Raw genomic sequence first — 16,116 nt, 5'->3', positions numbered from 1 at the left:
CTGTTCTCACTTTCAAGGACATAGATACTCATGTCGCCAGTGTGATTTCTTATTGCACGGAGATCCTTGAGCACTCTCGCATTGCTAGAGTGTTGGCGATATTTCCACTACGAATGGCGGGTGCGAATTCTTTAGATTCTCAAAAGAGGAAGGAGATCTTAAGGCTACTGGATTTAATCTCACAAAAAGGATTTGTTGTGTCAGGGAGGATCAAGGTTGATTTAGTAGAGCTCTGGGAGTATCAATACTCGAACACTAAAGAGGGGGTTCAATCTGATTTGTTGATAAAGGTTCTGGGAAACTGAAAGTCTGGAACCAGAAGATATCATATATCTCGACTAAAAATTCATTATAAGAATAAGACGGTGTATTATTAGACCGGGTATTTACTCTAAGAACTCGAATACTTGGGGAAAACCTCATCGCGGCGAAAAACCCCATCAATTACACAACAGTCTATTTGGCCTGAATGTTGAAGAACTCCATGATGACCCGGGTACGAAGCTCTGGCGCAAAGTAATCGTAACCAACAATAACTCCACACTCGTTGACAAAGACTGTAACAGGAACTGCGTTTTGGTACATGATGCTCCACTGGAATGAAAAGTCAGCGATCGCTCTTCCGAGGGGCATGAAAATCTTACTGCTGCAACAGGACTGGGAGTGAAATCCCTCTTGACAAATCCCTCAAAGACAGCTCCATTGTCAATCAAGACCGTCTTATTGAGAATGGGATAGTTTGAGTTCACATATCCTCTCCAAACACTTGGCTTAGACTTCTTAGGATCATAGGTAGTCAGGGTGTTGTCAACCAAGCCCGACTTAGTGACATTGGAGTAGTCAAAGGTTGAAGATGCGAGAACACCATCAAACGCTTCATCGGCGCGTACAAAGCCCTTGGATGGGGAGTTCTGGATGAAGCCAGCTGTGATATGTGACAGTTCACCATTCCTAGGGTTTAATATCAGCAACAAGTAGAGGCTACATGTTGAGAGGAATACCCACCACTTGTGCTGTACGAAGTGAGCTTGGTACTCTGGCTTGATGGCAGGCGGCTTGGGCTCCTTGAAGCCATAAGAGAACGGGGTCATTGAGGCAGGGAAGGGGGTGCAGCTGGATGAAACTACTCCAGCTACTGTAGTAGCAAGAGTGATGAAAAGAATGTTGAAGGTCTGCATTTTGAAAGAGTGGTAGTCAATAGTAAGAGATGTTTTCCCGAATGAATGTGCTCTGAAATCCATTCCTTGGACATGGCATTGCTCTGTCTTTATACTGTGAAGCTGAACCATGTTGGATACCTAGTTGGGTGCGTTCAGTTACTGCTAGATTGGGCTAGACTCACTTGCCAGATAATGAGGCTGAGTTGTACACGAAATGAGGACGACGACGAGCCTGCGTTTGAATATTTCCTATTTTGTCTGTGAAAGTTGCATCAAGGATTCAACTCGGTGATAAAAGTCCTAAGTATCTAGAATCTATCCTGTCCTAAATACGTCAAGTCCGTGACGAATTTAACGAAACAATCTCAACTGCTGTCACTCAACAGCACATTACTTAACGAAAAGTTTATCAGCTCGCCTCATAAGGCCGATCCCTAACTTTGCATCTTTAGAAAGAATCAGCGATAGGTCGTAGCTCAGTTGAGCAGAGAGAAAATCATCGTACTTATAATTGGCTATGATTCCTGTGGAATCTTGCTTGAGTCATGCTGGACGAACTACTGGTCACGTGCGAGTCATGGCCCGGACCGGCTCGTCGGTCACGAGTGTCAGCAAAATGCGTATTACAAGCCCGAATATTTGCATTTATGCTTACCACGTTAATTCCCCGGCTCAGCCTCAAAAGTTCCATCGGCGGCGAGTTCTTACCTCCGCACAAAACTACTCTACCCCTCTTGTGCCCGTCGCCTGACGGTGCTATCCTCATCCATGCGGATCTCCATTGGACGATTCAACCCAGCCTGCCTCAACCTCCGCCCATAGCAAGCCATATCATCATAATAAGCATAAAAAGTGCAGAACTCGCTGACCGCTGTGTTTATAGATACTATTAATAATTCCGCCCCCACCCAGGACTTATGCACAAGCGCTTGCAAGCACCGCCAAGAAGCATGTATCACTCAAGTCCCAGAAATGATGACCGCAGCAATTTTCGCTATACTTTGTTCAGCTGCTACTTTCGAGCGCATTGACGTGGCTGCTACGCTGAATCTGGCTGCTTTTTTCGATCGCCATTATAATGGGACCTTGGGCCACTGTTACACTGGCCTCGTATGCGGGATGCAATGGAAGGGCATTTAATCTTACGAGCTTATGGGCTTGTTTGTTGGAACCTTGCACAGCCTCAAAGACGTGTTTGAGGGTTTGGTGTATATAAGAACAGCTATTCTATCCAATTCAATTCATGCCTTGCAGTCTATCAACTCAGTCAGAGCTGTTTTAGAACTCTCTTCTCCCGTCTCTTGTTTCATTCCTTTCGGAAAACTTTCGTTTTTTCTATCTCAGTATGGGGATCTTACCTCGTAGCTCCTCTGGCTACGGTACCAACAGCCTCTGCACGACCCCAGCATGTATCGAGATTGCGGACGACATTCTAGGCAGCATGGCTACAAATCATGCAAAGATTGATCCATGCACCGACTTCGATGAACGTAGGTCCTACTCTTCGTTCTACTCATCAGCATCCGGTATGCTAATGTCTTTTATAGTCGTCTGTGGTAACTGGGCAGAACGCAACCCAGTCCCAGCAGGCGCCATGTCTGTCGACGTCCTAGGGGCTGTCCAATCCCATGTTTACGATCTCGTCCGACGTGTTCTCGAAGGACCATACCCTTCCGGCCCTTCAGCCGGCTGGATAACAGTCAATCTCACCAAGGAGGAGACTAAGGCTGACAAAGAAAATTTTGTTAAGATGCAGGAAGCTTACCAAGTCTGCATGAATACAACTGCCCATGAAGAAGAGGGTCTTAGCCAACTTCGACAAGTGGCCAAGACGATTGCAATGACTCTCCCTGCTTCCGGCAACGGAAAGAAAGGAGCTGTGTATGATCACTCAAAGGGAATTGGCCAACTCATCACTCTGTTCGAAAGCCTGGGCATCGAAACGACGCAGAGGTTCATACAAATCGCAGAGCCTCTGAACCCTGACAAGATGGCACTTGGCATCCAGCCACCCACAGATTCTGGTCTTCCATCTACTCCCGAGGATATGTTTGAGTTCATTAAGATTGCAAGCGACCTCATTTACTCTGTTCATCCTGCCAACTTGACCAGAGGCGAGGCTCAAACTTTGATGGAGTCCGTTGTCGCCCTTCAGCTCTCACTCCAACCGGCGGCCGCCCCAGAGACGAATGCGACAGAGGAGGCGGGCCAGGAACAAGATACAGAAGAGACTCCTGATGTAACTCCATTCGTGTCTATTACTGATATCCAAGAACTCGCTCCGCAGCTGAACTTCAAGTACGTCGTTGATCAATTAGCGCCCGAAGGATTCGACGACTCCAAGATCATATTCGAATCCGCAGCACTACATCACAACATCTCGCAGAAGTTCTCCCAGACACCGCCCGTGGTCATCCAAACTTACTTCCTTTGGAAAGCCATCGCTGCGATGTCTATCTATGTCGACTCTCCACAGACCGATGCCTACAATACATGGAAGATGAAGCAGCAAGGCAGAGATCCCGGTAGTCCTTCACCTCGCTGGCAGCGATGCGCAAGTCTTCTCGACAAGGGCGTTGACTGGGTTGCTAACGACAACATCGCTTCTCAGGTCGTCGGTCCTACCGGTCTAACTTGGATTCTCGCCCGATTCTTCGCAGATAAGCACTTTACACCGGATGCTAAGAAGTTTACATCTCAGATTATTGATAATCTTGAGGAGGCTTTTATTGGACGCATTGGAACCAGAGCTTGGGCTACTGATAAGGTCAAGAAGACTGCTGTTGACAAAGTTCGCGCCATGGCGAGCAAGATCGGTTTACCAACTTCCCCTCACGTCACTGACGCAAAGGTTGTGAACAAATTTTATTCCGATATCGAGATTACATCTTCTTTGCTCCTCAACAGTCTTTCTTTTGCTAAGTCTCGGGTTGCAAAGAACTGGGCATCCCTTGCCAAGCCTGTTGATCGACAGAAGTTTCCGTCTAGTACTCTGACCACCAATGCCTTCCATCAGCCCTCAGGAAACACCATGGTGATCCTAGCGGGTATCCAGCAATCTCCAATTTACGACGTTGGCTATCCCGCATACATTACCTATGGCGGTATGGGAAGTATTGTTGGGCATGAAATCACCCATGGCTTCGACGACAGTGGCCATCAGTATGACAAGACTGGTAATAAGAGCGCGTGGTTCGATGAGAAGTCCACAGCTGGATTTAAGAAGTCCAGTGACTGCTTTATCAAGCAATACGGCAACTTCACCATCACCGGTCCCGACGGAGAAGAGGAGAGGATTGACGGAGAGCTTACATTGGGTGAGAACGTTGCAGACGCTGGTGGTATTCTCTCTAGCTTTGCAGCTTGGAAGAAATGGGAGAAGGATAACGGAAAAGCGCAAGATCTGCCTGGACTTGGTAACTTCACGCATGAGCAGCTGTTCTTTGTCAAGTGGGGTCAGAATTGGTGTGAGAACATCAAACCTGCGCAGGTCATTGCTGGGTTGACGGATGAGCATAGCCCTAACCAGGCTAGGATCTTGTTGCCGTTGAAGAACTCTGCTGATTTCCAGCGGGCGTTCAAGTGCCCTCAGAAGAAGCCTGTTTGCGAGCTTTGGTAGATGGATTGGTTTGTTGTTTGTATTGTGTATTGCATTCTCTACTGATATCGATGGACCAGCGAGCCGTGTCTATCAACTCATCTGTACTTAGTCATCAATTGTATCTCAGCTAGTTTATGCTGGATAAGGACTTTTCATAAACCCTACATCCAAGCGGTAGCCTTACATCGTTATCGCGATTAGAGGCTGTCTTCTTTCGGGTTGGTGGGATCCTGCATTCAGAGTGGATATGGCTAAATGTGGCTGAGCTCTAATTGGACGAGCTGTAAGAAGTCTAACAGAAATGCTAAAATTAGAAAAGTGCATGATCAGACGACAGAACCTCGGTAATTTTGGCCCTTTCTTCCGCTAGGCTGACTACCCTACAGGACACAGATTCATCACAACCTAACATCAAGAACCTGCTTAACGCCAGATGAGTGAGCAGTGAGTAGTGAAAGTATACAAAGAAGAGACCATATATAATCTAATAAGTTTTATACTTAAAATTCCCGTTATACTGCAAGCTAGTCTAGGGTTCATCACCACTTAGCTCACGCGATCTGTAACCAAATTGGTGGGATCAGATGTTTGACAAGATGTTAGAAACCGAAGGTTTGAACACAACAGCCTCGTTTCAAGTAGAGGTCTTCAATTTATATTTTCTACTTTCGTGCGTTTTTCTAACTCATGAAGGCCAAAGACTGAGCAAAAAAACCAGCCCTCAAAGCGTATTCAAATCGAAAAACAAAAAATACACCATCAAAAGTCCAGCTGTCTGTCAGTGTACTTTGTACTTTGTTCTGTCTTTCCAACCTTGTAGTTTTTCCATGCTTCATTTATCCCTGCGCTTGCGCTCACTTCGCTCACTACGTTCACTACGTCGATGCTTCTTGCTGCTCGAAGACTTGCTCGTGCTGGACGCCTTGCTCACGAAGGACAGAGCATCCGAGTCGTCTTTGATCTTGGATGGCTCCTCTGGAACAACTGGCGGCTCTGGCTCGGGGAGGACATCTGATTCGTGGGGGGTTTCGTCCCTGCTCTCGTCCTGCTCGCTGGCTGCTGAATCTTCCTTCTCGGGCTCTGCCTTGGGCTCCTTGGGTGTGTCGGTGCCGCCGATGAGCCTGGGGATGCGCTTGCTCAGACCTCTGTTTACTTGCAATGCTGCTATCGTGGTGCACAGTCCGCCGATGCCGAGGACTGCTAGGGGGAGGTACTCTGCGCCTCTGATTCGGGCGGCTATGGTGGTGCAGACTGCTCCAATGCCGAAGGTCTTAAGGGATGGGAAGGGCGCTCCTTTAACTCTGAGGGTGAAAGCCGCGCCAGCCAATGATGCCGTTAGTCCTCCTATGGCTGTGCTGACTGTCGCCGTCGTCTTCCATTCGCTCTCACCGCGGACGGCGTTCTCAACATGCTTCAGAAGCAGGTTTGCGGGGTAGTCGTCGGAAGTGGGTAGATTGACCCAGACGTAGTTGTTGCCACCGTGGGTCTCACCGTGAATGACCAGATCACCCAAATCTGGGAACTCAAGAGCGTCTCGGATAGACATGGGTCGGGATGAGGGGATGAGGAGGTGGAACATGGCGTTGTTGGCGCGCTTTCCGAGGCGCTTTCGGATGAACCTCACAAAAGCCACGAGAGCATCAAGGTTGTCGGAGAAGCCAAGGAAATTGCTGGGCAGAGGCTTGTCCTGCAGGAGTTCGTAGAAGTCGGTATGCCATTCGGCATCGGGGTGATAGAGGACATAGAGATGGCGATCTGAAGATGCGGATCGGCACTGGCGGCCAAGGAATCTGTAGACGTGGCCTGCGAATTTGGAGGGCTCACTCTGTTCGACCCAAGACTCAGTCTCCTCGGGAGGTTCGATCCCCACATTTTCAAGGTCTGAGTCATAAATGACGCTGAGATTGTTTGAGCCGAGTTGAAGTCTCGTCAAGAAGCGCTGAAGCGGTTTCGACCATTCCCCGTTTCGGCAGGCCTTGTCAACGCCCTTGAGGTGAGCGTGAACCGTCGGAACGTACGGACGAGTGCCCTCATACTCAACCTCGACGACATCCTCGCCCTCACCGGTCTCACTGGCCTCGGCATCCAGCGCCTTGGCCTGAGCAGCTTTCGCCTGGAGGAAGGCCTCGGCATTGAAGGGGATCTGAGCGAGCTGCTGCATGACATCAGGGCCCTTGCCAGCGCCTACCGGATTGAGGCTGCTCACAATGTCGCCGGCTCTCCTTCTGAGGCTGCGGGATGGTTGCCCGCTGCGAGAGGAAGAAGCATCAGTGGCGTTGCCAGTCTCACCTGAAGTCGAGCTGCGCTTCTTGGAGCCCATGTTGCGATGTGGTTTTTTGCTCTGCTCTGCTGCGCCGAGGTGCGGGGCTGGGCTGTTGGGGTATGGTCTGAGCGACCGTTGAGGCTCTCAGGTGAGCAGCCAGCGAGGCGAGGCCGGGATGTCCCTTGGAGGGCAGAGGAGAAGAGAAAACAAGAGAGATACCTAGTGCAGGTACAGTAGTAGTGAGTGAGCTTGCTTGACTTGACTTGACTGGTTCGTTGCAGATCGCGGGTTTAAAGGTATCTCGGGTAGATTCACAGCTAAGAATTATCCAACGACCCGGATCACCATTACCTAAGCGAGAAATATGTCAGGCACATGCCTCGCCCCCCTTTTTGGACCTACTGTAGCCAGTCAGGGAAGATCAAGACCCGCTGACCCAGCATGGATTGAGCGGTGAGCAAAATAACCGGGACTATCAGATTTGCGACAATATTAGGCGGTCACTTCACTCGCCAGTAATCATGAGCTGCTGTCCGCGTTATTTATGCCCTGTTCAAGTATTCTCTCGACTTCCAGCTGCCAACACATGATGTGGCGAAGGCTTCACCGCCTTTAGGCTTGTTGAGCTTGGGCACTTAACCACTCACTGCCACTTCATCCAAATGCGTGGCATAACCCAATTCTTTGCCGCAGGCATGCCCAAACACTGCATCAGAGTTGGCATCAACCATGAAACGAAATGAACACGCATGTTGTTGCTGCATCATCTTATCTGCGGGGTAAAGTTTGCAGATCAGGATTTCATTAACTGTGTCACAAACACGCGTCACGCGTTAAGTGAAACAATCGGCCTCCTGCATCGTCCAAACATTCTCGTTATCAAACACCAAATCAGAGCTTTCCATCTTCACTCCGAATCATTTCATCCGTCACTTGAGATCCTTCATTGAACGCCGTGTAAACCTTGAGCTTGAGTCCTGCCGTTAACCGCAGTATCCCCGAGTTGTTTTGTGTAACTTAATATTTGCTTTTGACATTCACCCCAACGCCACCGTAATTTCTTATTTAATGACGCCGATAATTTCCATTTGATTGCAAAGACTCTGAACGAGACAATAATCCATATCGCCAAACATGGGCAACACTTTCGAGCGTCCTACTGCCCCCGAAGATGAATTTCCGTGGCTCTTCCAACAACTACGAGTTCAAGATCACGAGACTCAAACGCTAGCCAACGCACTTCGAGAACAAAACCGTCAGCGGAGACGCCCGGAGCATCGCGTCAGGCCACCTTGTAGATTCTACAGGCAGGGTTTCTGTATTCACGGTGAAAACTGTCGCTTTTCTCATGATGGACGACCAGACCGTCGTCAGAGAGAACCTTGCAGGTACTACGCTCAGGGCATATGCACTCACGGCGAAGCCTGTCGCTTTTCTCACGAAGGGCCCGGACCTGTTCGGGAACCATGTCGCTTTTTCGCCAAAGGATTTTGTAAGAGGGGAGCTACCTGCAAATATGCTCACGATCAGCCCAACACCGAGTGGATGGAGGAGCCCAAGGTAAGTAGGCTGTTATACCACAGCGATGCGAGAAATTCAATAGCTAATTATGTTTCAAAGCATACTGAGCAGTGGACTCGTGAGATCGGAGGTGCTTGGGTTGAATTCGGAAATGGAGCGGCTGTCACTAACATCACTCTTCTCTCCGACTTTTCCGCTATTCAAATGCGCCATCTGCCCCCGGGATCTTCGGCACGATCGGTGCAAGAACTGTTAGCGGACGTAGGCATCGCCGTATCTATAAGTGACATCAATTTCATCAAGCTGGTGAAAAATCGAAACGGGATGGCAATTATCAAAGTCAAAGACCCAGAGTTTGCCAAGTCCGCCTGCTGGAAACTACGCACCTGTATTCGAGCACCTGACTTGGAAGTCACCCAGATCCCCGTTCCTTTACCAGACGGATCATCGTTTGGTCTCGTCGACAGCAGAAACGTCCGCTGCTCATGGCACAGACCGACAAGAAACGCCACTCTTTCGTTCAGGAACCCAGCAGAAGCATTCGAGTCGTACTACAAGCTTAAAAACCAGCAACTCAAAATCGCTGGCTTGCTAGTCACAGCTAGAATGCCCGCCGCAGAGGATGCTACTGAAAAGGATGGGCCATGGCAGATGGAGTTGGAAGGCTTGGTGGCCACTATCCCTTCGGAGGATATCATCAAGATTTTCCCCCCGTCTGGAGCACCCTATGAAGTTGAGATGGGTGATCCAAGTTACGAGACCGACTCGGAAATTGACTCGACTATCATAAAATCCCTGCTCTACGACGTAGGGGCCTTGGAACAATGGGAAGTGTTTGGGAGTTCCACAGCGAGAAGGGTCAAGGCACAAGCTCGGTTCATCGAGGAATCTGAAGCCCTGGATGCCGTCACGCAGCTGAACGAGACGTGGCTGCCGTTCAACCCTTCTGGGAAACTCTACCTTCAGCACGTGCATCTGGTCAAGTTTAGGGTTTCAACCCGCGTTTATGGCGTTGTTGAAGACAGCATCGAATCGCTGCGGAAAGATTGGGAACGACAATTCGTTAATTTTTCCTCAAAATCTGAGACCGGCTACAGAGTTCTGAAGCTTGAGAGCCAGGATCGCGAACCCTTTACGCAAGCGAAAGAGGCCCTTGAAAAAATCATCAATGGAACGACTATGACCTTGAATGGGAAGAACCTATGGTCTCCCGATTTCAAAGCTGATAGAGGAGCATATAGGAGGCTTCAGGAGATTGAACAAGGTCTTGGAGTTGTCATTATCCGCGACATCAAATCCTCCAAATTCCGAGTTTTTGGCCCGGAAGACAAGATTGTGCCAGCATGCGAAGCACTTGACCAGCTTTTGCAAGAACTGCAGCTTCAATCAACAGGACACAATACTGAGCAATCACAGGCGGAAAAGGCTACCGGAGGCGACTGTGCAGTCTGTTTCTGCGAAGCCGACCAAGCTCTCACAACTTCGTGCGGCCATGTCTACTGCACGATCTGCTTTGTTAACATGTGTCAGGTAGAAGCATCCACGATCGGTGACTTCTCCATAAATTGCATTGGAGACCAAGGAAACTGCAAAAAAGCCATTCCACTACATGAGATCCAGAATTTGCTTCTTTCAGAGATTTTGGAAAGTGTCTTGGAGGCCTCGTTCGCGTCTTTTATGCGCCGACACCAAGACCAGCTGCGCTATTGTCCAACGCCAGAATGCACCCAGGTTTACCGCATTGCCCAGCCAGAGACAAGCATCCCACCAATTTTTACCTGTAATAAATGCATGACGGCAACCTGCACGAGCTGCCACGTCTCGCATCCGAGAAAAACTTGCGCGGAGTACAAGGGCAACGAGTCTGGAGGCATGGCGGAGCTTCTCAAAGCAAAGGAAGAGCTGGGGTTCAAAGATTGTCCCAAATGTAACACGCACATACAGAAGGATGAAGGCTGCAATCATATAAATTGCACTGCCTGTGGGACGCATATCTGCTGGCTTTGCTTGAAGACCTTTACTGATGGAGAAGACTGCTATCAGCATATGGGGAGGGTACATGGGGGAATTGGCAATGAAGGTGAACGCGAAGACGACGATGACGCCATCGACTGGTGAGAATGAGTTCGTGGAGGATCATGTACATGGTTTGGTGGGTGCACAATAAGGAATATTCAGGTACGAGAAAGCCAACCCAGACAACCTGCCGACTTGTTCATGTCGAAAGGCTGGATTCGTTATCAGGACTATCATTTCTGTCTTTCTTGCCCAGTTAATAATAGCTAATACATTTCAAATATCTATCTGACCTCAAGGAGCCATGGTCTGAAGGCTCTCCTGCTTTAGAAGCATATAGCGAACCTCATCACCCAACCTCTGGGTGGTAATACGCTGAGGATAGTTTCTCATAAACATATTAGTGAAGTTCTTGCCACAGTGGATTCCATCCTTTGGCTCCTGACCAACATCATAGTCGGGCAGAGGCTTCACAACTGCTTGGAAGCTTGGCTCATGGAAATAAGCAAACGCGAACCTCTCTCTGAGATTGAGCCCAGCTTTGTGAGGGGTTGAGGGGAGGGCTGAGTTGGTGATGTACTGCATCATGTCACCTATACCGAAAGAAGATTGGCAAGGTTCGTTTATGGCTGGAGGGAAAACCTTCCTGGGAAGACGGTGAAGACATTCTCCGCCGGAGGAACGAAGACCCATCTTTCATCATCTTCTTTGAAGCCAGCGGCACTTGATTCCCAGTTTGCAAGCTTTTCATCACTGTATGGAGGACGGATCATCAGAGCTTGAAATATCCGGTTAGCTACGGGTTGTCAGCGAGAGATGCGTGAAGTACTTGCCTCCGACATCATCAGCTGCCGCGATGACGAGAAATCCGTAGTCAGTGTGAGATCCAATCCCCCTCCCTTCCTTGCCCTTTCCATTAGTCTTGTTAATGGCAGGGAGGCTATGTGACTGCAGTTAGTGATAGACTAATCAAGGCATCAGTTCTATTAAATACTTGCCGAAGGATTCTCAGATGATGCCATCCATCTTGTGTGTAGTTGGTAAGTGACCCTTCAGGCACACCAAGCCCTAGCTCAGTGAGCTGCAAGAGTGTTTCTTTGCAAAGAAACTTAGCTTTGGGGTGAAATACAAGCTCAAGCGGCCGAATCACGTGTAGAATGCCTTTTCAAGCCAGGGCGGAAATACCCGTCCGTACCTTGAGAATCTTGTTCGAGGCCTGGGAGCGAGATGTAAGGTCAAACACCAGGGGTCACTCGAAAATACACCAATAGTTGATACTTTGCTACGCATAACATGTCGAATGTTTTACACTTGAGGAGAACTATCAACGATATGACCTCTGTTCAGTTTGTATTCAATGGTAAAAGACGCATTTCATATGTTACTCCATCCTCCAAAAACACAAGTAGGTCTCCCACGATGATCCTTTTCTCTCATCAAACCCATTCTGCCCAACTATAGCCGCTCACAGAGCCACAATGCCGCCTCTTAAAATCATTGTCTCATGGCCTATCCTCCACTATCCAACCATCGCATGGGAGCCAGTTTGTCGGAGATCGGTCGATCGTTCACTCACGCAACAAAGTTGCGAGGTGACGACCCCAGCGATCCATGTACTTATGGACTTCATCCCACCCAATCTTCTCAAACGGGTGATGAAGATTATTGCCTTCGAATTCATCCCGCCCCTCAACGGGTTCATCAATATCGCCGTCATTAGGCTCAAGCAGTCGAAACAAAACCACATCAAGATTAGTCCCATCCAGACTGCTGAAGTCAGGCTTCAAACCATTGAACAAGAAGCATGGATTGCATTTGATGGGGTTAGGATGATGCTGATCAAGCATATGGAACTCCTTATCGGGGGGAGAAATATAATCTCCGCGATCACGCTTATCAAGGCAGATTAGCTCCAGCTCAATGGTTCCAGGCTCTCTTCGGGGTCTATCATCCCAGCGCAACTCCCAGTGGTGGCAAGCTTCATTAGCAGGACATCCCGCAGCGTTGGGATGGGCGAGCATGAGGACAAAAATCTCGGGACGCAGGTTGTTGTGTAGGCGGGCTCTACCAATCCTCCAGAGGAAGTCTCTTGAGAAGGACTCGCTGGGCTTCTCAGACAGCCACTGGTCAGGCTTGAATCGGGAGTCAATGGGCCGGCCTTGCCAAGATGTAATAGATATGGTGTCACGAAGTGACAGCTTGGAAGGTTGGGGCGGTGTCGAGGTGATAATCTCTGCGCCTGACGAGGATGTAGTCTCTGGAGAGCCTGGTCCCTCAGAAAAGATCGGCACCATCATCCCATCAAACCCGCCCTCGAAGTCGAATGCAATTTGGAGGTTATCGTCGATATCGTTATTGTCGTTTTCGTTGTTATTGTTGCCTTCGTTATCGGCGTCATCTCTAGAAGCAGGGGTCGGATCGACTGTATCAGCATTCGCGAAGACCTCATCCCCTCCAGCTGCCTCACGAATAGCTGCCTCACGAATAGCTGCCTGACGAGCACCTTCCTCGCGTACAGCTGCCACCTGAATCGCGATATTCTCCTCGACTTCTGCCAACTCGGTTCGCAAGGCGATCCGTCGAGTAACCAAGTCACCCATGGTAGCCATCAAGTCTTCCATGGTAAATTTACAGTAAGGGTATGGGTTGCAGCGACAAGCCACGAATGGAAAATGAAGTCGTATGATGAATCTGAATAAAGGTTTATGCAAGTTGTTTCTTCCCGAAGAAATATTTCTTGTCTGAGGTATCGAAGAAGTCTTTGTTAGAGAGTTTGATGAGAAATATCGGGGCGACTGGAAATGATTAAATACCAAAACTCGCATTGCCAGTGTCACTCGGAGAATGGCATCTGTACAGCTGAACTTGGCGCCTCGAGGGTCAGAGACACTGGTGAACCATAGCCGCGTGGTGAGAAAGAGCGCAGAGTCGAACAATTAACAACGCAGGTTGTTGCCTGAACAGCTGTCGAGCAGCTGCAAGATTATGGTGTGTGTGCAGAGATGCAAACTTGAGCTTACATCCCTTTTTATGCCTCTTAGCCTCGTCTATTTATAATGCTATAGGTAGCATATAATAGGATTTATAAGTTAATGTAAAAGCTTCTAGGTTAAAGCTTATACTAGGGGAAAACATTGTGTTATCGTTTATTATCTATATTCGCAGCCTAAAGCCTAACCTTATAGGCCGCCGTTATCTATAGCAGCTGCAAGCACAGAGGCAGCATGTTCTCATGCCCAAGTTGCGGACAATATGCACATATGACAGGACGTTCCCCGGCATGCAAGAACAGATTCAACGAGAATGTAAATGTAATACTGGTGTAGGGTTAGGGTTTTAAAAGAGGCTTCGGATCCCAGGGCACGAAAGGAAAGGACACCAATAAACAGATACAGGCGAAACACTCTCCGTCCTCACTGTCACCTAGGATCTTGCTTTTAGCTGAAAAGTTAGATATCCTGATGACTGACTGTTAGAGATTCGGTTGTTAACAGGACTAGGTTTCCAGTTAAATAAAGCTTCACTGAATGAGTCACAAAGGTTTTGAACACAAAGGGTAAATATGATACAGTAGTCTAAACCAGGGACTAAAAGGTTTGCCCAGTAACAAGGGTCTCGTAGACTAGTCCCTCAAAAACAGATCGCTTGATCGCAGCGCCAAATCTGTCCTTTGTTAGTTATCTCAGAACACTGGAACTGAAAGAATGAACTTACCCGTGGCATTTCGCAGCCTTCATCAATTTCGCCGCAAGGCTACCCAAACTGCTTGTACTAAATCCACCAAAGTTTGGCCGACACCGGATATCATTCCAGGCCTGGATTGGTGTCATCTCATCCTCATTCGACAGGTCGGGCGCCAGTGTCAAAAGGCGCTCTAGCATAGATGATGGAGTATTTCCAAAGCTGGGGGATGAAGGGAGTCGTGGGTTATTTGTATGTGATGTGTCGCCACAGGATGCCATGAGCTGAGCCGTCGCAGTCAGGGCATGGTTACCAGGCTCGTCGGGCTTCTTAGGATCGCCGTGGAGATGACCCAGACAAGGCTCTTCAATTCTAGTATGTGTCAGCAGGGACTGGATGATGAGTGATGATGGAACATACTTTAGAACAAACTCCATGCCTGCAATGATCTGATCCACTTCACCCACGCACGAATGGCTTGAGTACCCTTGATTGAACAAGACGGGAGCCCCATGGACTTCAGATGGGTCAGAGAAGTCTCCGAACGAAGATGGTGATATCAGTTGTGGAGAAGGTACAATGTCGACCGATTGGTAGCCCGGGTCACCAAGGTACATCGGCGACGCGCCACTCGACGACCCCGTGGTTCTAGATGGGGTAGCGTAGTCATTGATCGGGTAGTTGATCTCTCTGAACCCAGTATCGGTGGAATTGGGACCTTGAGATAGTTGCTGAAGGGCATTTTGGAGACCTGCACGGAGTTGTTCGCATTCTCTCGCGAGTTCCGCTTCCCGGGATCGGGACTTGGCTAGCTCTTCCTCCAACGTCCGGGCATACTTATCCTTTCGTCCACGGTAGGTTCTGAAAGAGTGGGGTGTTAACAATGGTTATATAAGACAGTGTCCCAGGAACTTCTTACTGTTGAGCACGTCGTAGTTGGGCTCTCCGCCTCTCTACTGGATTTTCCTTGGGCTCTTGATCATCGTCAGTGATTCGTCCGAACAAGGGCTAACAAAAACTTGAACTAACCACCAGGGTTGAAGATTCGGAAGATTCTATCAGTCATTGTGAGGTTGACGCAAGCGAGGAGGAAACGCGAAAAAGGTAAAAATGATGAAAGATCAATAAAGATGAAGAAAACAGCGACTCCAGCTCAGCTGCTTCATTCTTGTTTCTTATCCAAGATTAGTCAACGGGTGAGCATTGTTCCTATTGGTTCTGGTGAGCGCTAGCTGAGTGAGACCCTTGTATCAGGGGCGTTTCGGTGTCGTCCCCTCATTTTGGGGCCTCCAAGATGAGAATATCAGAATTTCCTAATGGGGAAAGGTTCGTCTTACTCCTGTCAGCCCTGACATGGAGAGGGATTAGCCAAAGGGCTGTGATATTATGTCTCAAGGAGCATGCCGAATGGACGAGAAAGATTACTGCTATTTGCAAGGATAAGTAATAGCATTATTGGAGAGCTTAGCAAGTTTGTTTCCACAAATGTGAAGTTGATCACATTAATTCGTGTTAACCTTGTATGTAAGGTTATCCTATCCATATGCTCGCTCGTGCACCCATTTTCATCCCTGTTATTGGTTTCTTACGCGCCAACAATAAGGTCTCTCTCTCTCCATACCATTGACTGGTTCCTATACCACACCGATCGGCTGAGCACTGGAAACGAGGCCAACTGCTTGTCTCTTTGTCATTGGAAAGAATCTTTGAATGAACTTCGGTGCTTCCAAAAAGGAAATCGTGATTACGGAGTCCAGAAGCACAGATTTGACTTCTAAACAGGGGACATCGCACCCCGGTTTCACTTTAGCCGGCAGCACGGCAACCAAGTCGCATTATGTTGTTTCCGAACTGTGGATGGTTCTTCAGCATCG

The 16,116-nt window shown here is 48.7% G+C and overlaps 6 protein-coding genes across 6 annotated transcripts; 2 read left to right on the top strand and 4 right to left on the bottom strand.

Annotated features, from left to right (window-relative positions):
- Nucleotides 1–456: 456 nt before the first annotated feature.
- J7337_007386 (uncharacterized protein) lies at nucleotides 457–1,178 on the bottom strand (the record flags this gene model as incomplete). Its single annotated transcript, XM_044825038.1, has 3 exons — nucleotides 457–594; nucleotides 645–951; nucleotides 1,006–1,178. 3 exons carry the CDS (start codon nucleotides 1,176–1,178, stop codon nucleotides 457–459), a joined length of 618 nt encoding a protein of 205 aa, XP_044680695.1.
- A 1,327-nt stretch (nucleotides 1,179–2,505) lies between these two features.
- On the top strand, nucleotides 2,506–4,779 carry J7337_007385 (uncharacterized protein; the record flags this gene model as incomplete). Its single annotated transcript, XM_044825037.1, has 2 exons — nucleotides 2,506–2,650; nucleotides 2,708–4,779. The coding sequence occupies 2 exons, from the start codon at nucleotides 2,506–2,508 to the stop codon at nucleotides 4,777–4,779; spliced, it is 2,217 nt and encodes a 738-aa protein (XP_044680694.1).
- Nucleotides 4,780–5,593: 814 nt separating this feature from the next.
- Nucleotides 5,594–7,081, bottom strand: J7337_007384 (uncharacterized protein; the record flags this gene model as incomplete). The annotated part of the gene is made up of 1 exon (XM_044825036.1): nucleotides 5,594–7,081. The coding sequence occupies one exon, from the start codon at nucleotides 7,079–7,081 to the stop codon at nucleotides 5,594–5,596; it is 1,488 nt and encodes a 495-aa protein (XP_044680693.1).
- Nucleotides 7,082–8,375: 1,294 nt separating this feature from the next.
- J7337_007383 (uncharacterized protein) lies at nucleotides 8,376–10,098 on the top strand (the record flags this gene model as incomplete). Its single annotated transcript, XM_044825035.1, has 4 exons — nucleotides 8,376–8,516; nucleotides 8,555–8,584; nucleotides 8,645–10,029; nucleotides 10,080–10,098. 4 exons carry the CDS (start codon nucleotides 8,376–8,378, stop codon nucleotides 10,096–10,098), a joined length of 1,575 nt encoding a protein of 524 aa, XP_044680692.1.
- A 2,031-nt stretch (nucleotides 10,099–12,129) lies between these two features.
- Nucleotides 12,130–13,182, bottom strand: J7337_007382 (uncharacterized protein; the record flags this gene model as incomplete). The annotated part of the gene is made up of 1 exon (XM_044825034.1): nucleotides 12,130–13,182. One exon carries the CDS (start codon nucleotides 13,180–13,182, stop codon nucleotides 12,130–12,132), a length of 1,053 nt encoding a protein of 350 aa, XP_044680691.1.
- Nucleotides 13,183–14,148: 966 nt separating this feature from the next.
- J7337_007381 (uncharacterized protein) lies at nucleotides 14,149–15,308 on the bottom strand (the record flags this gene model as incomplete). The annotated part of the gene is made up of 5 exons (XM_044825033.1): nucleotides 14,149–14,224; nucleotides 14,276–14,614; nucleotides 14,663–15,103; nucleotides 15,162–15,216; nucleotides 15,272–15,308. The coding sequence occupies 5 exons, from the start codon at nucleotides 15,306–15,308 to the stop codon at nucleotides 14,149–14,151; spliced, it is 948 nt and encodes a 315-aa protein (XP_044680690.1).
- Between the last annotated feature and the right edge of the window lie 808 nt (nucleotides 15,309–16,116).

Source organism: Fusarium musae, chromosome 5 (assembly GCF_019915245.1).
Source record: "Fusarium musae strain F31 chromosome 5, whole genome shotgun sequence".
Taxonomy (NCBI): domain Eukaryota; kingdom Fungi; phylum Ascomycota; class Sordariomycetes; order Hypocreales; family Nectriaceae; genus Fusarium; species Fusarium musae.
The sequence above is the reverse complement of the archived record's forward strand: the minus strand, read 5'-3'. Positions and strand labels throughout refer to the sequence as shown.